Source organism: Arabidopsis lyrata (assembly GCF_000004255.2).
Source record: "Arabidopsis lyrata subsp. lyrata unplaced genomic scaffold ARALYscaffold_8, whole genome shotgun sequence".
Classification (NCBI taxonomy): Eukaryota; Viridiplantae; Streptophyta; class Magnoliopsida; order Brassicales; family Brassicaceae; genus Arabidopsis; species Arabidopsis lyrata.
The window spans coordinates 6,452,002-6,476,342 of record NW_003302548.1 but is presented as its reverse complement, the minus strand read 5'-3'; the positions used below and the strand labels follow the sequence as shown (position 1 = coordinate 6,476,342).

Genomic DNA, 24,341 nt, shown 5'->3' with positions numbered 1-24,341 from the left:
GGGTTTAGGGTTTTCAGTTGTAGATATATATAGAGATAGACATTATAATAATGGAAATGGATATTATTAGTTGAAAGTTGAAACTCAATAAGACAAGAGAAAAAGTAATTCAGCTTTTCTTCTTTTTTTTTTTTCCCAGCTTTTATTCTTTTAATTGTATTTTTATTTTTAAAAAGAAAGATTTGCATATCTAATTATACAACATATATGTATATACATTTTAAATTATATATTTGTAAATTTGATTTTTATATTTTTAAAAAAGAGTTAGATGTGATGTTTCGTTTTTGGTTTTATTAGAGTTAGGTTTGATGTTTTTAAATTAATCTGAGATATTTGAAATCCTAGGAAACATACTATCATCTATCCTCCCTGGAGATCAGAATATAGGATAATACAAAAGTTGTCTTGTTTTGTCGTGAGATATGTCTATCTTTGCTGGAGCTCACAACGTGATTTAATTTGATGTCTTGTTTGGTTTTGTCTTGTGGTGGTCATTTTGGATGTGTCACATCTGATAGACAATTAGACCAAGTTTGACGAACGACGTTTCAGTAAGACTATGAAAAAGACTATGAAAAACTTTCGGAACCATAGATTGTTGTTAATATATTTTTGAAAGATACTTTTTCTTTATTATTTATGTGATTTTTAAAGTTGTTATAACATATAAACTAATGATTTAAATTAATCAGTGAAGTAGTTTAATAGAGCCTCGTTTTCTTTATTTCGTCCTAGTCCTAGGATTGTTATATCATTAGTGAATTCGCTATGTATTACATATGATACAGTTTTTTCGCGCTAAAAGTGTACGTTTTTTTTGTAGTGAGTTTCCACCAAAATTTCTCTAGCAACTTGGTCTCCAATCAACCTACAAAGACGGTCAACAAACTCAGATTTTCCAAATTTAAGTAAGGTCACAAATGCCAATTTAGCTTCATCAATGACTCTTAGTTTTTTAGCTTCCCTCCGTTTAGCCTCCCATGTTTTAGCTCCAAGAATCTTCTCCGCATCGGTCAGCTTTTTTGTGCGATTATACTCTTTTCCAGCCTCATTTTTCTCTCTTGCAACTTCTCTGTCCTTTCTTGAGTAATGTGTCTCATAGGACTAACGTCTTTAAAAACAATTTGATTTAGCAAACCGGAACGCACCGGCCGGTTAAGGCATTTATACGAGAACCGAAATAACTATAATTTGTTAAGAGACATGTATTTGAAGACATTTTGGTATATAAGTTGCATTCAAATTTTTGTTTGCAAACTCGTAAACAAACAAAATTGAATTCAATCAAATGCAATAGATACGTAAATGCATATTATTGATCTTATGCAAACCATCATACAATATTTTAATCATACACTCCTTATAACTTACTTATTTCAATAACAATATAATTATATTCTCAGCTGTGATATGAACTCCTTATAACTTACTTATTTCAATAACATTCTCTAGGAGGAGTTTGGTATTTAGAGCGATCAATACAATAATCATAGTTCATGTATTTTTTCCTCACATACTCAGAAAGTTTCTGTTCGTTGTGGCTTAGGGCGTGATTGGAAGGTGCTGTGAAGTCTGTCCACAGCCGTATGTTTTCCTAAAGCACTAAATCTACAGCAATCATGCTTTATATATATATTTCAAATCTACAGCCATTTTTGTTTGTTTTCCTTTTTTTGTGCTGTACAAAGCTCAAAACCTACAGCACTAAAATTTTGTCTTTGAAAAACTTTAAGGAAAATTAACGCTTTCTCTCTTCACTCTTCAATATTTTTATCTTTTGACATATTTCTTTTACGTAAGAGATTTTTTTTTTTATTATATAGGTTCAGACTTAGATTTATCTTAACTACATATACATACATATATACTTTATATATTAGTTATATGCATATAAGTATACAACTACCATTTAGATTTTTTTATTTTTTATTTTAAAAAAACAAAAATAAATATTAGTTTTTAAAAAATTATACTATCTAAATATATATGTAACTTATTATTTATTTTAATTCACTTTTTATTTATATGAAATAATAAGTTTATAATTAACACAAAAATACATAAATCTATAAACTACAGCATACAGCTGAACCAATCAGACTTTCATTTTAAAATGTTACAGGTAAAGCTAAAATATCTACAGCCAAAAACCTAAATCTACAGCCGAAAAATCTACAGCATAAATTCTACAGCTAAAAACATAAAACTACAGCTGTAACCAATCAAGCCCTTAATCTTTGATAGTTGCCTGCATTCCACCAGTAGTTGGAGGATTCACAAGCGGCAACATTATTACTCCGACCATCTATGTTGCAGCCGGATAGAGCGAAGTCTTGGAAATGAGCAATGAAAGGAGAGTATGACCAGTTAATCTTGGTCCGACCACCATCAGTCGCCCAATCGTCACCGTTCCAGAGACTGGCCTCGACTTGCATAGGCTTTGATGGATAACTTACGCCGTTCTCGTTTTTGTACACTCTTATTGGGATGTTGTCCACGTAAAACCTATCAATAATCATCATCATTTCATCTCTTTTGATTATAGATAATATATATATATATATATATGCACCGAATGACAAAATTTGAGACTCAGTTAACAAAACTGACTATGGCCTATGGGGCAATTTTTATTTGCAAAAATAACTTCAAATTGGTAAAAATGTGAAATGGTTTTTTATTTTTTTCCAAATTTTATGTGCTTTTTTCGATGATACATTATTTTTAACACGTTATTAATTTCTTCACATGATATGCAATTTACACATTATCCCGCTATTTGTTAAAATCACCTGAGAAAATTTACCTTCCTTAATTATGATATAATTAAAATAAATATTTTCTCCGTTTCAAGTTAGATATATTTTTAAAATATATATACATATATCTAAAAGGTTGCAAAATGACTAAAACATACGTCATCCAAATTATATTCTCAAATGTTTTGGAATTTCATTTTTCGAAATATTGAATTATTATTGCATTAAACAAACAAACTATGATCACTATATATGATAAAAGAATAGAGAAGGTAATAAATAAGAAGAAGGATTGTGAATAACGTACACAATTTGGTAAGGGTTCCAAAGAATCCCATAAGTGTGGTAGTGTTTGGTTGGGTTGAACCAAAGCAAAAACCTCTGTTCTCTGTTTCCTTCTCCATTCAGAAACAGATTTGTCTGTAATGTTATTGGTCTTCCGTTGTTGTTCCCTAGAAACTCAAAGTCAACCTCGTCATGACCACCTCCTTTCGTCGTCAACTGTAATTATTTTCATATATAAACAAATAAACAATCTAGCTATCGATATGAGTTTTGATGAATTAGTCTACGCATGTATGCATATTAGCATATATATATGTATATAATCAAGAATACAAACGTAAAAAGCTGTGACGACGCCGCCAGAATTTCCTCCGGGCACTTTGATTCTCATTTGGAAGAGACCTGATCCGTAGCTGTTCTTGGACTCGAACCCACCACCTGTTTCATGTAGAACTTAGTATTTAATTACATACCATATTGACCTGGGCGTTCGGCCCCCGATCGGGTTCGGTTCGGTATCGGTTCGGGTTCGGGTTTTAAAATACCGAAATTTTAACCCCATATGGATATTTTGAAAATTCAGTTCGGTATCGGTTCGGTATCGGTTCGGGTGTGTTCGGGTTCGGTTCGGGGTTAGTTTCCACCAAAATTTCTTCAGCAACTTGGTCTCCAATCAACCTACAAAGACGGTCAACAAACTCAGATGCCAAAAGCCAATAGAGATTTTGAGTTTGAGTAAGTTTGCAAAAGTCAATGTTTCATCACGAATGGTACTCAAATTCTTCGCTCTCCTCCTTTTGGCCACCCAGTCCTTAGCGCCACTAAGTTTCTCAATATTTGTCATCTTTTCGGTTCGAATATATTCCTTTGAAGCTTCATCTCTGTCTCTGAACATTGCATTTGTTTTAGAAGTCTAAGCTCTGCATTATTCATAGAAGTATAGAACAATGCATTTGTTTTTCTCTTTATTAAACTGGAGCTCCACATTTTCTCCAAATTACTGTTCTTTGTCACATTTCCCCAAATTTTAAAATAGTTCACATCTGAGTTGTGATGAATATTTTACTGTCCTGTTGAAATGTTTAGTAACACTAACTCGACCCAAAAAAAGCTGAGAGACGAGAAAGTTGAAAGAAAGTGTAATAAGTTAGGTTGCTGGAGTTTACACATCTATGTTCGTTCTCCTCTACTAACCACCAACGGAGTAAATTGGTAACATCACGGCGGATATTGTGTCGGGCACCAAATTGAATCCTTAGGGTTTCCGAGCATCGAAAATTTTGAAGTTAAGCTGGCAATTGAGCTTTTTGTTGTTCTTCCAGCTGCAAACATAACAGGGAGAAAAACAGTCAAAGGAAGAATTAGAATTAGGAACAAGAGGAAAAGATGAGGTAATTGTTACCTTAGGAAATAATAATAGAAGAAGTCGGCATAGAGCAGTGTTTGAACAAGACCGGTGATCCATGCTGCATCATCATAATCAAACATTTTTAAAATGTCAGATCACGAATAACAATCAGAACAACAAATATGAAAAATGTGAACCATGAGAGGCGATGATGCATTAGGCATTTTCCAGTATGAGAACCAACATGCTTTAACACAAAGAGGCTATATTTATTGTCTCTTGAATCCAAATGCTAAATTTAGTTGATCTTATGAGCAAGGAAAAGGGTCATAACCGACATCAATCATAGGTGCAAAACTTGACAAAATCTAATCCAATTAGGAAGAATATAAACAGATTCCCATGAGCTCAATTGTGCTAAATGTAAATGGCAAGGAAGGTTGAGGGGGAGAGAGAGAGAGGATCATACTTATCCAGTGAACAAAGTGTGGCTCAGTGAAGTAACGGTAGATCCAGTTGAGGATGTATAATCCACGGTAGCCCCTGCAAGAAGAAGACATTATTGGTATAGCAAACAAAGTATGAAACTTAGCGGATAACTAAATCATAAAGTTTGGTAGGAGAACAGTCAATAATGCAAAATAGAGCGGGATGTTATTCAAGAAAATACAACAGATAGCACATTAGTAGAACAAAATCGTGAAGTACCCAGACATGGACCGGAATGAAATATGGATCCAGTCAAGAGAAGTTCAGGGGAATGAAGAAGCAAGGATATATTTCAAATAAAGGGAAATTATAGAAAAAATATCGTACCCAAGAAGAAATATATATTGCCCGGTCAAGTTGTCAATGTTTCTAGTCCTTTGCAGCAAGACAAGCTGAGGTAATATGGCAACAGCCTCCAAGTACAATGAAAACGTCCACAGTACCTGATATCGTAAAACAGATACCAATTTCACAAAAATAAATCAGCCTATCAAACAAAATAGTTCAGACTCTCAAATTGCAATCTTTTCGAGAAGACAAACCTCAAGAAAGGTAAACTTTTCATGTATCAGAAGAGCTAAGAGTAAGCACGAAAGCACAAGGAACCAATGACGAAACGTATCTTGCTCCCTGTCGTAAGTCCTGTGGACGGCCTTATGATACCTCATGTACCAAACGATCGAAAAGGAACTTCCTAAGAACACCAACTTCATAAAGGTGTTATAGATAGACACAAAACTCGTGAAAATATCCAAATATCGAGTCGCAAAGACAATGGCATAGAGTTCTTGAGTCTTCACCTGCAAAATACCAAAACACAAATTGAAATTCTCATAGATACGTGTCCTCAAACATAGAATCAAATGTAATGATCCGATGAACTACATTTCAGGCCTCAATTACGTGAGATCAATTCATAAAACTTTCACCAATTGAATTTTCCTTTGATCAACACGGCTCGTGATCAATCTATCCTAAGTTCGTAAGTCGGCAACCAAATTACTACGATAACCCGAATCAGATCCATAATTTCTACAATTTGAACTAATCGTTTGAAACTCCCAAAATGAAAGAATCATAATCGAGTGAGATTCATATCGTCAACGTCAATTTTGGAAAAGCAAATCGAACAAACATCGAGAAATTCGTCTAAACCTAATCAAATTCAGCCAAATTCCGAGACGAATTGAGGAAAATGTACATACCAGCGCAGGATTTGATGGTGTGGATCTTGAGAAGCAAGACCAAAACACTGAACATGTGAGTCATATCACCAGCTAATCTGAAAATGTTCATCTTCGATCGCGATTAATCTTATCGTCTTCTGAAAATGGAGAAACAAAGATCTCTAGGGTTTTGCGAAGCTCCTTTTGCTTCTTTCTCTACACCACACTACGGGTTCGTGCTAGAGTCAAGTGGCTTAAGTTGGGTTAGTGGTTGTAGTTGTTTCCTATTTTCTCGTTTGAGTCAGTTCTTTCTTTGTAAGCCACTATAAAAGGCACTTGGAGTTCATTAATGAAGTCAAGGGATTCTCGTGCAAATCTGTTTTACACATTTGGTATCAGAGCAAACAGAGCAAATTTGATCCCAGTGAGAGAGAGGGAAGAAAGATGAGCGACGACAAAACACTCACGAAGATTCCTCATTTCGATGGCCACTATGATCATTGGAGCGAGTTGATGGAGAATCTTTTGCGAGCCAAGGGTTTATGGAGTTTGGTAGCCGACGGTTACACCGAGATAGCAGCAGGGGCTGAAGTAACCGCCGTGCAACAAAGAGATCAGGAGGATCTCAAGATGAAGGATCACCAGGTGAAGCATTTTTTGTTTCAAGCGATCGATCGCACGGTGTTTGAGCAGATTTTAGATCGGAGAACGTCCAAGATTATCTGGGATTCGATGAAAAGGAAATTTGGGGGCAATGAGAGAGTGAAGCGATCTCTCCTCAACACATTGAGAAGAGAGTTTGAGGTTTTATCAATGAAGATGGATGAAACAATCGATGACTACTTTGGAAGAGTAATGAAGGTTTCCAACAAGATGAGAAGCAACGGAGAAGAAATGCCGGATTCGAAGATTGTGGAGAAAATTCTTCGAACCTTGACTGAAAAATTCACTTATGTGGTGGTGTCAATAGAGGAGTCCAAGGACACGGGAAACATGTCCATTGATGAACTGCAGAGTTCTTTGTCTGTTCATGAACAGAAATTCAAGAAGACGCCTCTTGAAGAAGAAATGCAGGCTCTCAATGTTAATGCTCAAGGGAGGGGCAGAGGTTCCTTTAGAGGCCGAGGCAGGGGAAGAGGAGAAAGAGGTCGTGTTTTTAACAAAGCAACGGTTGAGTGTTACAAGTGCCACAACTTGGGACATTTTCAATACGAATGCCCAAAATGGAACAGTGAGGCACAGTATGCAGAGATACATGAGAAAGAAGAAGTCTTGTTAATGGCTTATGTGGAACTTCATGGAGCACAACGAAGTGATGCTTGGTTCGTAGATTCTTGGTGCTCGAATCACATGTGTGGAGATAAAGGCATATTCTCGGAGCTGGACACAAATTTCACTCACCATGTGAAGCTTGGAAACAATCATAAGTTGAATGTTGCTGGAAAAGGTGTGGTGGAACTTGTGCTTAAGGGAGTAAGCTATGCTATAAGTGATGTGTACTATGTTCCTGAGTTAAGGAACAATCTGCTGAGTGTTGGACAGCTACAAGAGAAAGGGTTGGATGTGTTATTCAAGGGAGGAGAGAAGAAGACGTGTAGTATTTTCCATCCAACAAAAGGAAAGATAGCTGAGTCCATCATGAGTGCAAACAGGATGTATGTGTTAATCGCTGAAACATGTGGGAATGAAGAAGAAAAATGCTTGCAGATTGATGTCTCCGACAAAACAGAGCTGTGGCATCATCGCTATGGTCACCTGAGCTACAAGGGCTTGCTCACTCTACATAACAAGGAGATGGTCGTGGGATTGCCAGAGATTCAACAAGTCAAAGCCACATGTGAAGCTTGTGTGAAAGGAAAACAACATCGGGTACCTTTCCCTAAGCAAAGCGCATGGAGAGCAACTGAGAAGCTGCAACTCATTCATTCAGACTTATGCGGTCAATCACTCCTTCATCAAACAGCCAGAAGAGGTACCTAATCAGTTTCATTGATGATTTCTCTAGGAAAACGTGGATCTATTTTGCCTTAGAGAAATCAGAAGCTCTTCATCATTTCAAGTTGTTCAAAGCATTTGTTGAAAAACAAACTGGAATGTTCATCAAATGTCTACGAACGGATAGAGGTAGAGAGTATAATTCTGGAGAATTTAAGGAGTTTTGTGACAAGAATGGAATCAAGAGGCAGTTGACTACTGCATACACTCCTCAACAGAATGGAGTAGCTGAGAGGAAAAATCGAACCATCATGAATATGCTGAGGACAGTTCTACGAGAGAAAGAGATACCAAGGTCGTTCTGGCCTGAAGCTGTACAATGGGCAAATCATGTTCTTAATAGGTCACCTACTGTTGCTGTGAAAGACAAAACTCCGGAGGAAGCATGGAGTGACAAGAAGCCATCAGTAGAGCATTTCAAAATGTTTGGATGTGTGGGACACGTTCACGTTTCCGATGTCAAGCGAACCAAACTGGATGATAAAAGTGTGAAATGCGTCTTACTAGGCTACAGCAGTGAATCCAAAGCTTTTAAGATGTATGATCCAATGGAAAAGAGAATTCACATCAGCCGAGATGTGATATTTGAAGAAGAGAAGAAGTGGGCTTGGAAGAAAAATCATTCGGCTGAACAAAATATGGAGCTTGAGTGGGAAAATAAACAAAATGAGGAGATTAATGAAGAAGGTGACAAAATGATGCAGAAGGTGAAGAGAATGATGCAGAGGATGAAAATGTTGAAGTTGACGCTCAGCCCCAGCCCCAATTTGGAGAAACCAGAGTTCGAAGACCACCGATATGGGCCGCCGATTATACTTCAGGAGAGGAGCTATCAGATGCAGAGGAAGAAATCAATATGGCAAAGATTGACGTTTTAAATGTTGATTTTCTTGCCTTCATGATAATTTCAGATCCCACAACTTTTGAAGAAGCGGTCAAAGATCAAAAGTGGAGAGAGGCGATGAATGCAGAAATGAATTCTATTGAGAAAAATCAGACATGGTCTCTCGTCTCATTACCGGATGGAGCTAAAGCAATTGGAGTTAAGTGGATTTACAAGACTAAATTCAATGAGCTGGGAGAAGTGGATAAGTTTAAAGCGAGGTTAGTTGTGAAAGGATATGCCCAGGAATATGGAGTGGATTACACAGAAGTTTTTGCTCCTGTAGCTCGAATGGATACTGTGAGAATGATCCTTGCTGTAGCTGCACACAGAGGATGGGGAATTTATCAATTAGACGTCAAGTCTGCATTCTTACATGGAGAGTTAGAAGAGGATGTATACATGGAACAACCCCAAGGCTATGAAGTCTCAGAAAAGAAAGAAATGGTCTACAAGTTGCACAAAGCTCTCTATGGACTAAAACAAGCACCAAGAGCTTGGTTTAGTCGCATCGAATCTTATTTCATCAAGGAAGGTTTCACAAGCAGTCCCAATGAACATACTTTGTTCATCAAGAGAATTGGAGGTAACATTCTGATTGTAAGTGTTTATGTTGATGATTTGCTATTCACTGGGAATAGTGCTGAGTTGCTGGAGGAGTTTAAGCGTTCCATGAAAAGGGAGTTTGACATGACGGATTTAGGGAAAATGAGGTATTTTCTTGGCATAGAGGTGATACAAAAACCAGAGGAAGGAATTTTCATTTGCCAAAGAAAATATGCTGCTGAGGTGATTGAAAGGTTTGGGATGCAACATCACAATCCTGTCTGCAATCCAATTGTTCCAGGTCAAAAGATTGGTCGTGACGTAGCCGGTGAGAAGATTGATGCAACACTGTACAAGCAAATGGTGGGAAGCCTAATGTATCTCACTGCAACACGGCCTGATCTAATGTTTGTGGTATGTTTAATCAGTCGTTTTATGGCATCTCCTACTCAATTACATCTTGCTGTAGCAAAGAGAGTTCTGAGGTATCTTAAGGGAACGTTGGACTGTGGCGTTTGGTACAAGCGTGGAGCAATGAGTGACTTGGTGGCATACACAGACAGTGATTATGCAGGTGATATAGATGATAGCAAGAGCACATCGGGTTATGTGTTTATGATGAGTGGAGGAGCTGTGTCATGGTCTTCACGGAAACAACCAATTGTGACACTTTCCACCACAGAGGCAGAATATGTTGCAGCTGTAGCTTGTGCGTGTCAAGCTATTTGGATGAGAAGGATACTAAAAGAGATCAGTCATGTACAAGCTGAAGAAATGGTGGTGCTCTGCGACAACACTTCAACTATCAAGTTATCTAAGAATGCTGTCATGCACGGAAGGTCCAAGCACATACGGGTACGTTACCATTTTCTGAGAGACTTGACAAAGCAAGGAATCATCACACTCGCCTACTGCAACACGGAGATGCAGCTTGCAGACATGATGACAAAACCATTGAAGCTTGTTTCATTTCAGAAGGCAAGAGCAGCATTTGGAATGATCACATTGAGTGAACTGAATCTCTCAGAGACTTAAGTTCAAGGGAGGGTTTGTTGGAGTCTAACTTTAGTTCTTTGTTTTTGTTCTGCTTTGCGTTTCATTTACTTTGGTTTTGCTGTTTACGGAGTCAATGTTCAGTTAGAGTCAAGTGGCTTAAGTTGGGTTAGTGGTTGTAGTTGTTTCCTATTTTCTCGTTTGAGTCAGTTCTTTCTTTGTAAGCCACTGTAAAAGGCACTTGGAGTTATTAATGAAGTCAAGGGATTCTCGTGCAAATCTGTTTTACACAAAAGGAAGAAAATGAAAGCCCATGACTTCTCGTAGCTGGGCCTAAGTTTTGGGTTAGCTAAACCGAATGCTTAATCAGATGTTGTCTCCCCAAAAGGTTCAAAGTTATGTTTATGTATATAACTGATGAAATTAGGTTTTTTTGTCTTACGTCACTTCTCGTAACAGTCTGACGCCGCAGGACTCATCGGCAATGTTCTAAAAGCGGTCTAGGCGGTCGCTTAGGCCCCGACTAGGCGCTAGGCTCTCATGCGACGCCTAGATAACCGCTTTGACTGCCTAAAATTACATAGATCTTGTTTAATGTATTTTTTCAATTTCAATTAGAATTTTATTTATATATATATAGTTATAAATATTTATATATTGTTTAATATAAATATAAATAAATGTTTTATCTAGTTTTTGTTTATAATTTCATAATTTTTAGTTTTATATAAATATTTTATATAACTTTTATATATATTATCATATTTATAATGTTTTATGTTATAAACGTCTAAATCGCCTAAAAATCGCCTAGGCCCGATTAGACGTTCTAGGCGCTAGGCACTGGATCACCGTCCGCTTAACCTCTACCGCTTTCTTAAACACTGCTCATCGGAGTTTCAGGTTCTTCTTCTTCTCTTCCTACACTCCATTTTCAAAAATCTTCGATTAGAATCTTTATATTCGTCTCTCTAAATCGTTACCAAAATCCATAAGAATTGATATCAGAGTTATTTTGATTTCTGATTGATTGTTTATTGAAACGAATTAGGAGGAGAAGAAGAATGTCTCACAGAAAGTTTGAGCATCCAAGACATGGTTCTCTTGGTTTCTTACCAAGAAAGAGAGCTAATCGTCACAGAGGAAAGGGTAAGTCTTTTTTTCTTCAAGTTTAGATTCATTGTTATTGAAATGCTTACTTGGGTTTTTATAAAGTTTCTATCTTTTTGAATTTGATAAAGGTTACTTTTTTTTTTTTTTTTGCTTACATGTTATTATTGGTTTATCAGTGAAGGCTTTTCCTAAGGATGATCAAACTAAGCCTTGCAAGTTCACAGCTTTCATGGGTTACAAAGCTGGTATGACTCATATTGTCAGAGATGTTGAGAAACCCGGATCCAGTAAGTGAATTTGTGTTTAATCTGATTTGGTTTTTAGTGATTTTTTGAGTTTTCAAAGTTTTTATTGTTGTGTAGAGCTTCACAAGAAGGAGACATGTGAGGCTGTTACTATCATTGAGACACCAGCTATGGTTGTTGTTGGAGTTGTTGCTTATGTGAAGACTCTGAGAGGTTTGAGGTCTTTGAACACTGTTTGGGCTCAGCATTTGAGTGAGGAGGTTAGGAGAAGGTTCTACAAGAACTGGGCTAAGTCTAAGAAGAAGGCTTTTACCGGGTACGCCAAGCAGTATGAGAGTGACGATGGCAGGAAGGGTATCCAGGCTCAGCTTGAGAAGATGAAGAAATACGGAACTATTATCCGTGTTTTGGCTCACACTCAGGTAATATAGCTTAGCGAATGTTTTAGAATTTTGTTCGTGATGACAATTCTTTTGTTACCTTTGTCTTTTCAGATCAGGAAGATGAAGGGGTTGACGCAGAAGAAGGCTCACATGATGGAGATCCAGATAAATGGTGGTACCATTGCATAGAAAGTCGACTTTGCCTACAGTTTCTTTGAGAAGCAGATCCCGATTGACGCTGTTTTCCAGAAGGATGAAATGATTGATGTGATTGGTGTGACCAAGGGTAAGGGTTACGAAGGAGTTGTTACCCGTTGGGGTGTGACAAGGCTTCCCCGTAAGACTCACAGGGGTCTACGCGAGGTTGCTTGTATCGGTGCGTGGCATCCAGCTAGAGTGTCCTACACTGTAGCTAGGGCTGGTCAGAACGGTTACCATCACCGTACTGAGCTAAACAAGAAGATTTACAGATTGGGCAAAGTTGGTACCGAGACTCATTCAGCCATGACTGAATACGACAGGTCAGTAGCATTTACTTTTATCTGCCTCTCTCGCCTGTGATTGCCACTCGACTGATTTTGATGTTGTGGATTTGATATAGGACTGAGAAGGAAATAACTCCAATGGGAGGATTCGCACATTACGGTATAGTGAAGGATGACTACTTGATGATTAAGGGTTGTTGCATGGGTCCAAAGAAGAGAGTTGTGACTCTGCGCCAGTCGCTGCTTAGGCAGACTTCTCGTCTTGCGATGGAGGTGATTAATATCAAGTTCGTTGATACCTCCTCCAAGCAAGGACATGGTCACTTCCAGACCAGCGAGGAAAAGGCCAAGTTTCTTGGTCGTAGTGCAACTGCAAAAAAGGCTTAAAACAAGTTTTCTCTTGTTTTATTAGCTCTTCTTTAGAAAGTCTTGAAAGATGATACTATTTTTTGAACCATCTGTTGCAATTTTGTGTTCTAGTTATTTGATGAGTTTGATTGAACATTTTGCTTCTTTTACTATTCTTTCCCAAATTTCTTCTAATTTAATTATTTAGAATCAGATTAGATAAGTTTTTTTATAAGACTCAAGTTTTACTGAGTTCATCCAAACCAATATAGCATCACTGGTTAGTTTTAAGTTAATAAAAATAGTTTTGAGGAAAACACATGAACTTTTTTAGAAAACCAAATCCAACCCAAAATAAACAAAACTGAATAGAACTGAAACGAAATTCATTTGAAACTAAACCAAAATATACTGAACAAAAAACACAAACCAAACCAAACACTACCCAAACACAACTTAACCGAACCGAATCCCATCAAAAAGGCTAAATCCCATTAACCGAACCGAACCGAATCCCGTTAACCGAAACTAAATTAACCGAATCAAAGTGTTGACTGTTGAGTGGATATTGCTTCATCTTCGTTTGCTTGTTTTTGTTATCTCCCAGTTCCTGGGTTCACGACGAGGAGAGTTGATATTTGCATATGAATTTATCTCAAAGACAAATCCTTTTAAGAAAATCTCACTCTTTGGCAAGTGCCCTTGTTACCAAATCACAAAATTCTATCCCCAATTCGGGTAGACATCTTGATTCGGATCTGATTCGTAATGCACATCAGGTGTTCGACGAAATTCCGGACTTAAATGTTGTTTCTGCTACAGCGGTGATTGGTCGTTTTGTGAAGGAAAACAGACATGTAGAAGCAAGTCATGCCTTCAAAAGGTTGTTGTGTTTGGGCATAAGGCCAAACGAGTTCACGTTTGGCACGGTCATTGGGTCTTCTACATCGTTGAGAGATGTCAAATTGGGTAAGCAGCTACATTGCTATGCGTTAAAGATTGGACTTGCGTCGAATGTGTTTGTGGGTAGTGCGGTTTTGAACTGTTATGTGAAGCTGAGTGCGTTAACAGATGCTCGTAGAAGTTTCGATGACACTAGAGACCCAAACATAGTTTCTATTACCAATTTGATTAGTGGGTACCTTAAGAAACATGAATTTGAGGAAGCCCTTTCGTTGTTTAGAACAATGCCGGAGCGAAGTGTTGTTACTTGGAATGCAGTGATTGGAGGGTTTAGCCAAACGGGGCAGAACGAAGAAGCTGTGAATACGTTTGTGGATATGTTAAGGGAAGGTTTGGTGCTGCCTAACGAGTCAACCTTCCCTTCTACTATAACAGCCATATCTAATATAGCGTCTCATGGTGCTGGTAAAAGTATTCACGCTTGCGCAATAAAGTTCTTGGGGAAGCGATTCAATGTTTTTGTTGGGAATTCTCTGATTAGCTTTTACTCAAAATGTGGTAACATGGAAGATAGTCTTCTGGCTTTTAACAAGCTCCAAGAAGAACAACGGAACATTGTATCTTGGAACTCTATGATATGGGGTTATGCGCACAACGGAAGAGGAGAAGAAGCTGTAGCTATGTTTGAGAAAATGATCAAAGACACAAACCTGAAACCAAACAATGTGACACTTCTTGGACTATTATTTGCGTGTAACCATGCAGGCCTGATACAAGAAGGATACACGTATTTTAACAAAGCGGTGAATGATTATGATGATCCAAACCTGATACAACCAGAGCACTATGCTTGTATGGTGGATATGCTCTCTCGGTCAGGCCGTTTCAAAGAAGCTGAGGAGCTTATTAAAAGTATGCCTCTTGACCCGGGAATCGGGTTTTGGAAGGCATTGCTTGGGGGATGCCAGATTCACTCAAACAAGCGTCTGGCTAAATTAGCGGCGTCTAAGATCTTGGAGATGGATCCCAGAGATGTTTCATCATACGTTATGCTTTCAAATGCTTACTCTGCTTTGGAAAACTGGCAGGATGTGTCACTAATACGGAGGAAAATGAAGGAGACGGGTTTAAAGCGTTTTACGGGATGTAGTTGGATTGAAATTAAAGGCCAAGTTCGTGTCTTTGTGAATGCTGACAAGAACAACGAACTTAAGGATGAAGTCTATAGGATGTTGGCATGTATTACACAACAGCTTGATGAAGATGAATGTTGGGAAGACTTATGAATGCAACTCTTAACATGTATAACAATCTTCCTCGAGCGCTTCTATGCAGATCTCGCAAAAATATTTTACCATTGCAGCAATCAATCAGTATCAAAACGACACCATCACTTAGTTTGGGTTGGATCTCCATTTTTGCCCGAAATTATAGCTATATATCGAACTTATGTCTACACCGACTTGAAAATTATATCTTTTACACACCAACTAAACAAATATTTTAGTAACAGAACACGTAGCTATGATAGTATTAGTACATAACATAATTAACACCATTTTATATGTTGTGAAATTAAAAGTAATTTACCGAGTTTCTTGGTATCACGGCGATGAGAATGGCATTGAGGATGGGGCTAGTGATGACGATGATGATTGTAATGGTGATGACAATGGTGACAATAATGGTGGTGGTGGCGGCTTTGGAATATAATAGCCATGACCGGGACCATCTCTGATACTTCGACCTCTACTTGGATTACTTCTTGATGGTTGTGATTGTATCATCTTTACTCTCCATCGATATCCTATTTAATTAATAATGTTTAAAACAAAAAATACCAAACCACTCATTTAAAAAAATTATTTGAGAAAACAAACTAGCTAGAATCAAGAATTTAAAACTTATGAAAACAAAATATCTTAAAACTATTATCATAATATACTTACGAAATTTGTTGGGATTTTCTAAGGAACAAATGTGTACATATATTTTAATTAATTTTGCATTATGATATATTTTTTGGGATAACTAATCAATGTGATATATTTTTCAAGCACTAACCGGTTAATGGCAATAACTCTTGTGGAGAAGCAAGAGCACGGTCGATAGAGCAGGAGACCAAGATAACCACTAGTAGCAAGAACACAAGTCTCAAATTTGGCTGATTCTTCTTTTTCATCTCTCTCTATTTCCCTCTCCCTCTTCTCCTCTCTCTTTTTTTTTTTTTTTTTGGGCAAACTCTCTACCTCTTTGCTAACGAAAGAAAACCGCGTAGCAAAATATGAATTTTTTGAAGACTCATTAATTTAGTCAACGAAAACCAAAGTCCCTACCACACATTTTTTTTTTGTCCCTACGACACTTAATCATCTCCAACCAATAACGTTGCAGTTATCATGAAGAATGCTCTCCAACTTTACATCTACTTTGATTTTGTCATATTTATCGCTAGCCTCTATTGTCTTAAACTCTTCTAACAAAAGTTATATGAAGTCAAGTTTTTTTTTGAATTTTTTAACCATTAAACATGCATTTAGATATGACCTCACTTTAGTTATCTAAATTTTCAATATTTCGATAGTGTTTTACTAAACCAAATTTTCTACAATAAGAGTAATTTGGTCAGGAATCTTAAGATGATTACTTCATTTAGAAGGTGATTTTTCATACCATATGAATGCATGATGTGTGTGGAATTGATGTCATGCGACCCTTGTTTTTTTTTTTTTGACCAAATGGATCCTTGTTTTCAATTATTAGATTCTTGTAGTTGTGGATTATGTCTCCATATATATATAGAAGCTATACCTATCTCAGCCAATGATGCTAAGATAGTTTTGAAAATTTTCGAAAACATACTATTTCCGAAGTTTGGGATTCCAAGAGCGATGATAACTGATGATGGAAGCCACTTCATCAGTAAGGTTGTTGAGAACTTGCTAAAACAAGATGGAATTAAGCATAAATTATATTAAAGTAGTAACACCTTATAGTCCCCAAATAAATGGCCAAGTCAAGATAGCTAATGATGTTGTGTGATTTATAACATAAGGTTTTAAAATTCTTTAGTAATCACACAAACATGTTGCAAATGCTTTGAGGTAGTGTTTGAGGTATCGACTCCATATAGATTTGACAATTGCACTACGAATTTAAAGAAAACGAATTAAGCTAGAACAAACTGCAGGCTTTGTTGGTGATTGCGAGAAATAAAGATGTAACTAATAAAAACTGATGTTAAGCATTCAGGGTAATCGCAAAGAATATAATATGCAACAATACTATATATGAATTGAATAAAATTTAATTACAAATGATCCTAAACTCAAGAGACGATTGTATAGTCTTTCCACTTATGAGGTTCCAACCACTATGTTTCAACATCTTAATAGGCTCAACTGTCATAGGTTATTATTATAAAGTGAAAACATGCGATAACCTGTTCAGGTTGTGATGAAGTCCACTAAACTCCTAAACTCAACTTCTGCATGTTAAGATGCGTATCTCGTTAAATACTAGTGATGGAAATCTAACAACACTATTATTGGGTATATGTGGATGTCGGATCCGGACAATTTAGAATTTATAATAAAATATGAGTTTTAACCTCTCAAAGACAAAATAAACGAAATTAATGAGATAGTATGAAATTTGCTTTATTCCTTTGGAGAATAAGAATTAACAATAAGACAACAATATTTAGACTAAAGTTTTTCGATCCCCCTACAATTTTCTTCTTCTCCTATTTATAGCTAGACTTTGTCGAAATCGCGACAATAATGGTTAATTATTTTGATTTCCCATTCATTCGCCGTTTTTGATTTTGGTCTTAATACTCATAATTCCTAGTTTGAATCTTTATTGGGCTTGAATGGACTGTCTTTGAAAGATATTTATTCAAGCCCAACTCTTGTTTTTTTTTTTTTTTTTTTTTTTTTTTTTTTTGCTTCAATTCTCAAGATAAATTCCCGTCGCTGCTAAAAAAAAAAGTTTTCGTCTCTTCTTCATTACTCTATGCTCTATTGTAAGTTTCAATATTATCTAAATTTTTCTCGAACTTGACACTCCGTGGCTAAGTTCCTGAGTTTTACTTGAGTTGCTTCTACGACAACTACTCAAATTCCTTCATATATTTGCATTTTGTGTCAAAGTTTTCTGTTATTACGGACTCCTTCCTTCTACAAATTCTCTTGGTGGACATTCTCATTGACCATCACGTTTTTACCATAGTTCTTTACTTGATCCAAAAAACTCTACAAACATATTAGGGATACTCTTATCCCTAAAGATACATACCTCTTGCATGGAGGCGCTTGGACTCTCAATGACATCACCTCATACATACGTTCCTCTTAGAGATCTTGCTTCCATAGTCATCTAGCCTTAAAATAACTAAAAAAAATAGTAATAAAAACATATGTATTGTCCATGTTGTACATGTCGGGATTTCAGAGTTATTCATGTATCTCAAGTTTGGATGCACTTATATGGGGAAGGGTTTATGCCGGGGTACAAAGTTTGGTTTATGCATGGTTAGAATGAGTCAATGGTGAATTATGGTAGTTGTAGCGAACATTATCCTGCTGATAGGTTAGAAGAACCAACTGTGGAAGTAGATGCAAATGTTGGTATTGTTCAGATGGTGGATGATGATTTTCGTGAAAATGTACATTCGTTTGATGGGGATAGTGATAGAGTACATGAACCTAATTTAGAAGCATGAAAGTTTTTTGATATGTTAGATTCAGCTAAGAATATGTTATATAGAAGATGTAAAAAAGGTCATGTACCTTTATCTGCTGCAACCAAGTTGATCGGTATCAAGACGGATTACAATTTGTCCGAGGATTGTGTGGATGGGATTACTGATTTTGTGAAAGATTTACTACCGGAAGATAATCTTGCACCGAGTACGCACTACGAGGTACAAAAATTAGTAGCTGGTCTTGATTTACCATATCAGGTGATAGATGTGTGCATTGACAATTGTATGCTGTTCTAGGTAGGAGATTCAGATCGCTTGACATGTAAGTTTTGTCGCAAACCTCGGTATTGGGAAACAAGTGGAAGAGTCTCAATTCCATATAAACGGATGTGGTATTTACCATTATCAAAGACGTTGAAGAGGTTGTATCAATCTAAGTGCAAAGCATGACCAATGAGATGGCATGCAGAGCACACAACAGATGGAAAAATTACGCATCTCTCAAATGTAGAAGCATGAAAACATTTTCAAACAATGCATCCTAGTTTTGCTAATGAGCGAAGGAATGTATAACTTGGATTATGTACAGATTGATTCAATCCATTTTGGAAGCATGGGAGGCAATACTCATTGTGGCATGTTATCATGACACCTTACAACTTGCCGCCATCATTATGTATGAAATGAGAGTTTCTGTTTTTGCCTATCCTCGTTCATGGCCCTGATCATCCTAGAAAATCAGTTGATGTGTTCCTACAACTACTTATATACGAGTTACAAATGTTATGTGAACATTGTGTTGAAGCATTTGATGTTTCATGCCAACAAAATTTTGTCATGCGTGCGGCACTTATGTGGACCATAAGCGATTTTCCTGCATATGGTATGATATCTGGATGGACAACGCATAAAAAATTATCTTGTCCGTATTATCAAGATAAAACTAATGCGTTCCAATTGAAGCACGAACGGAGAACGTGTTGGTTTGATTGTCATAGGAGATTTTTACCATAGTAACCATCTGTATCGTCAAAGCTCCACTTTGTTTACGAAGAAAAAAAAGTTATTGATGGGCCACCTCCTAAGTTAGATGACACTTATTGCTAACTCAATTACGAGATTTTGGTGCGGCTACGTCAGTTGAGGTTGGTGGTAATGGGCATGATCTTTTTGACGATTATGGAGTGCATGACAACTTGATGAATACTGTCTTAAATGTGCACGGTAAGAGGAAAGATAATTTGAAGTCTAGATTAGACTTACCATACATTTGTTCTAGGAAGAAGCTTCATATTATGCAGAATGGAAAACGACCAATTCATGCGTTCCGATTAGATGCGTCTTAAAGGAAGAATTCTTCGATTGGATAATGCCTACTATTAAATTTCCAGACGGATATGCATCAAATCTTCGTAATTATGTTGATCACGGAGAAGAGAAGTTTTGAGGGATGAAGAGTCATGAATGTCATGTTGTTATGCAGCGCCTTCTTCAATTTGCTTTTGCCGAGCTTCTTCCACCAAATGTTCATGGTGCAATTGCAGGTACATTTACATTGAATTATTTATATTTCTATAATTATAATTATTATATAATCTGTTAAATAATTAATATTTTAATTATTATATAATTTGTATTTATAATTTTAATATTATATAATTTGTTAAATAATAATAAATTTTTTTTATGAACTAATATGCAGGTATAGGCATTTTCTTCAGGGACTTATGTGCGCGATCACTCACAGTTGATGCTATCCAAAATTTGGAGGAAAAGATACCGATTCTCCTCTACAACTTGGAGAAGATATTTCCACCGTCTTTCGTTGATGTCATGGAACATTTACCAATTTATCTCCCTCGGGAAGCAGCACTTGGTGGCTCTGTTCAATACTGATGGATGTACCCATTCGAGCGTTATATATTCTATTTGAAGAAAAATGTGAAAAATTTGTCACGAGTAGAGGGTTCTATTGTTGCCCAGTGCATCAACGAAGAAACCTCAAACTTTTCAGAATATTACTTTCCTTCACATGTCCAAACCAAGTGTCGCCGACCTGCACGACACGACGATGGTGGTGAGAAACCATATTATCCAGTCGACGTCCCAAATATATTTCTACCAATTGGGCGACTTAGTGGAAAATTCAAGAAGCGTCGACTAACAAAAGAGGAGTATGATCACTTGCATATGTATGTGCTTACGATGAGAGAGAAAGTTCTTGAATTCGAGAGGTATATAATATATATTACTTAACAATCCAATAAGTTTTATAAATTAATATATATATATATATCTTACTTAATAGTCCAATAATTTTATTAATTATTATTTATTTAATTTATACGATTTATAAGGCTCAAGTACGGTGTGAGTATCTACTTTTCACGGAAGATGTAGTTGAAACCCTTAAAGAAAGCGAGTTTCCACGTTAGTTGAAGTTTTATGTAAGTTTTATCATGATATTAATTGATTATTGAATTTTATATTAATATTTAGTTTTGATGACCATTCTTTTTTCAAGTAATGACTGGATCTTCTAGAGGTCAATCATTTCCAGTTTGGTTAGAAGATTTGGTGAACGGGCCAGTTTACATTACAAAGCATATCCAATGTATTGCACTCGGGGATATACCTTTTAGGTTTATCGAGAAAGAAGTAGTAGGACAACTTCGAATTATGGTATATCGTCCCACTTTGGTGATCTTGTGTATTATGGTGTCTTGCACAAAATATTGGAAGTCCATTATCCGGGAATGATTGACTTGAGGTTCGTTGTATTTTAATGCGGTTGGTATGATCCAACTCGAGGCGTACGACAAGACGAATTTGGTGTAACATCAATGCATTCGATACGAAGACTTCCGAAGTACGATCCATTCATACTTGCTTCACAAGCAGATCAAGTTTGCTACATTCGCTACCCTCGAGTTAAGAACAAGGAGGATCCTTAGATCACAGTGACGGCGATACATCCGAGAAGAAGGGTAGATGGGGTTTCTTATCACGATCCTTTGATCCGGTTGAACATTCACTTGAAGTCAATCTTGTAGTTGATTTCGACAGTGACAGAGATGATGAGGTGCATGAGAATTCTGAAGATGAGGTTAGGGAATTTGACGACTCATATTCAATTCTTTCGGATTATTCTTTAGATTCAGATTCAGAGTAGATGTTATATATTTGCTTTTTTGTAAAATTTAATTTTCTTTTCACTAGATTTAATTAATTAATAAATATTTTCATTTTCATTTAATTTGAATTTTATAAGAAACAGTTTTAATTATTTTATCTTTTTATAAAGGGCAGTTTATTTATAATAGTTACTAATAAACAACTAAATATAGTTTTGGCATACTAAAAAAAACCATTCTGGAAATTGCATATCCGTCGGAAATCCGTCAGATATTTCCGACGAAATATAGCAACGTGGCATATTAATTAGTTACTAATTTCGTATCATTTTCGTCGGATTAATTGTTACCGTCAAAAATTGGTTGGAAATTTCTGACGATTTTCCGACCAGTCAAGGTTTAGGGTAGTAAAAATGTTCAATTTCATTGCAAATTTGTGGCAAAATTAGTAACAAACTTCATGTTTGTTGAATGAGAAACTAATAAATCCAAGAAAGCTTTGATTTTTCATCAATTTTTATCTTTGCAAAAGAAACACATAAGTCTTTTAAAACTTCAAGTGTCAAGTATAGTGTATTCTATTGGTCCACTAGTATATTAGTGTTGTGTTAAATATATTTTAACATTTGAAATATTAAACTATGTACTAAACTACATCTAATTGAATGGTTAAGCTTGTATATGTGCAATGAATCAATGTACTTCAAAATCAAGTTTCAAACCTCTAACTGGTCAGAAATCCATCGGAAAGTTCCAACGAATTTTTGACATTGTTTTAGAAGATTTGGGTTAGTAAATCGCATGCAAAATAATCTTTTATGTTTCCGACGGATTTCCGAGGTTTTTTTTTTACCGTCGAAAATCCGTCGGAAACTATAATTTACCCGCGAAAACAAAAAGCTAAGCGGTAATATTTTATTTGTTATCTTAAATGTTTTCTATTTCCCTTTTGTTTTTACGCTTATGCATCACTCCAAAACGAGAACCCAAAATTCTCTCTCAGATCTCTCAAATCTCACTCAGATCTCTCTAAGATCCCTTAAATCACTCAATTTCCCTCAAATTTCTCTTAATACTCCCACAATTTCTCTCGAATCTCAACTCTCCCTCAATCTCTTTGAAATCTCTTTCAATCTCTCCATCGTCTCCCTCAAACTCTCTACAGCTATGTAAGTGAACCTTCTCTACTAATTTCAATTAGTATTTTAGATTTCGTTAGTTTTTGGTATGATTTGTTAACAACACCATCACCATTGACCGTTCCCGAGTCGCAGCATTCCATGTCTCATCCACCGATGACGGTTGAGGAGCTATTCCAACAACCGGGGTCGACACTTCTTCGACGATTCCATCCAAAAAGGCTCGAAGAAGGGAGCACATTGTCACGGACTTGATTTTTTGGGATCAAACCGTGCGGTCCTAGACTCTTTTTACATCGAGCAAATAGACTAGGCAGCCTACCTCCCTAAGAAACCCGACCCCTTGTGAGAAAAGAACTCGGAAAGAGTGAAAAACTCTGGAAAAGACAAGAAAATACTGAATTGCTCTAATATTGATAAAAACGTTGGATGATTACAAATGAGGGATCTCACTCCTATTTATACAAAAGACCTCTTTAATGGACGGTGGAGATTAAAGCGATCTGACGGCCCATATTGAAGATATGGCCTTGATTAGCAAGATCCTAATAAATGTGGCGGATTTATAGGGATATTTCTTGGAGATAAAGTCTTGAGAAATATCCTCCAAGTCTTTCCATATATTTCCCAAAACGTTATAGAAGATTCTAGAGAGGATCTAGCCCATAAAATGAAGAAAAAACCCATAAAAGATGTAGTGTATCCTAGTAGGCCGGCCCGGAGGTATGTTTAAAAGAATGGGCAATGACATCCTCCCCCACCTAATTCGGCGATGCCCTCTTCGCCGTGAATGCCTTATGTTGCTCTTGGAATGACCATAACTCATCTTCTGGCTCCCATGAGGCTTATGATTCAGGTAGACCCTTCCACTTGATGAGGTAGTGTGTCCGCCGAGGAACACCACGTATCCGAAACACCTTTGATGACAACACTTCTTTGATCTCCTTATCGTAAGACTTGGTCATGATTGGTGGTGTCTGGTTTGACTCTCCTCGATTTTGGTCTCCTATGTCTTCATGGTATGTCTTCAACATGCTAACATGAAAGACCGGATGAATCTTCAAACTGTCAGGTAGGTCAAGTTTGTATGACACCTTGCCTACTCTGGCGATGACTTCGAACAGACCCTCGTATCTCCGTAGAAGTCCCTTGTGCATACTCTAGAAGACTTTGAATTGTTGGGAAAGTCACCAAAACCCGATCACCTACTTTGAATTCTAATGGATGTCTCTTCTCATCCGCCCACTTCTTCATGCGCTTGCGAGATTTTTCCAAGCAAGCCCAGGCAAAATCCGCATGATCCTCCCACATTTTGGCCATTTTCTGAGCTTTCGGACTTTGTGTCTCATTTCTAGGTATGACCATGGAGTGTAGAGTCGTCGGTTGTTGACCGGTGGTAAAATCGAAGGGACTTTT

At 36.8% G+C, this 24,341-nt stretch overlaps 3 protein-coding genes, 1 long non-coding RNA gene and 1 pseudogene across 5 annotated transcripts; 2 read left to right on the top strand and 3 right to left on the bottom strand.

Annotated features, from left to right (window-relative positions):
* Nucleotides 1–1,360: 1,360 nt before the first annotated feature.
* LOC9299857 (xyloglucan endotransglucosylase/hydrolase protein 3) lies at nucleotides 1,361–3,891 on the bottom strand. The gene is made up of 5 exons (XM_021032872.1): nucleotides 3,747–3,891; nucleotides 3,385–3,485; nucleotides 3,070–3,263; nucleotides 2,231–2,508; nucleotides 1,361–1,542 (listed from the first exon to the last, which is right to left on the bottom strand). Exons 1-5 carry the CDS (start codon nucleotides 3,889–3,891, stop codon nucleotides 1,439–1,441), a joined length of 822 nt encoding a protein of 273 aa, XP_020888531.1. The 3' UTR covers nucleotides 1,361–1,438.
* A 94-nt stretch (nucleotides 3,892–3,985) lies between these two features.
* On the bottom strand, nucleotides 3,986–6,182 carry LOC9301593 (ER lumen protein-retaining receptor B). Of its 2 annotated transcripts, XM_021015437.1 has the most exons (6): nucleotides 6,090–6,182; nucleotides 5,427–5,684; nucleotides 5,212–5,327; nucleotides 4,865–4,938; nucleotides 4,450–4,513; nucleotides 3,986–4,369 (listed from the first exon to the last, which is right to left on the bottom strand). In XM_021015437.1, the coding sequence occupies exons 2-6, from the start codon at nucleotides 5,595–5,597 to the stop codon at nucleotides 4,303–4,305; spliced, it is 492 nt and encodes a 163-aa protein (XP_020871096.1). In that variant the 5' UTR covers nucleotides 5,598–5,684; nucleotides 6,090–6,182; the 3' UTR covers nucleotides 3,986–4,302. The 2 variants fall into 2 exon arrangements, with proteins under 2 accessions (XP_020871096.1, XP_020871097.1); XM_021015438.1 differs by lacking the exon at nucleotides 6,090–6,182 and having other exon boundaries at nucleotides 5,427–5,700.
* A 5,110-nt stretch (nucleotides 6,183–11,292) lies between these two features.
* On the top strand, nucleotides 11,293–13,197 carry LOC9301592 (annotated as a pseudogene).
* A 485-nt stretch (nucleotides 13,198–13,682) lies between these two features.
* Nucleotides 13,683–15,310, top strand: LOC9299856 (pentatricopeptide repeat-containing protein At5g42450, mitochondrial; the record flags this gene model as incomplete). Its single annotated transcript, XM_021032868.1, has 1 exon — nucleotides 13,683–15,310. A coding segment is annotated over one exon (1,548 nt), but the record flags the coding sequence as incomplete, so codon positions are not given.
* A 97-nt stretch (nucleotides 15,311–15,407) lies between these two features.
* Nucleotides 15,408–16,274, bottom strand: LOC9299855. The gene is made up of 2 exons (XR_002330112.1): nucleotides 16,009–16,274; nucleotides 15,408–15,751 (listed from the first exon to the last, which is right to left on the bottom strand). It is a non-coding gene; the product is annotated as an uncharacterized LOC9299855 (long non-coding RNA).
* Between the last annotated feature and the right edge of the window lie 8,067 nt (nucleotides 16,275–24,341).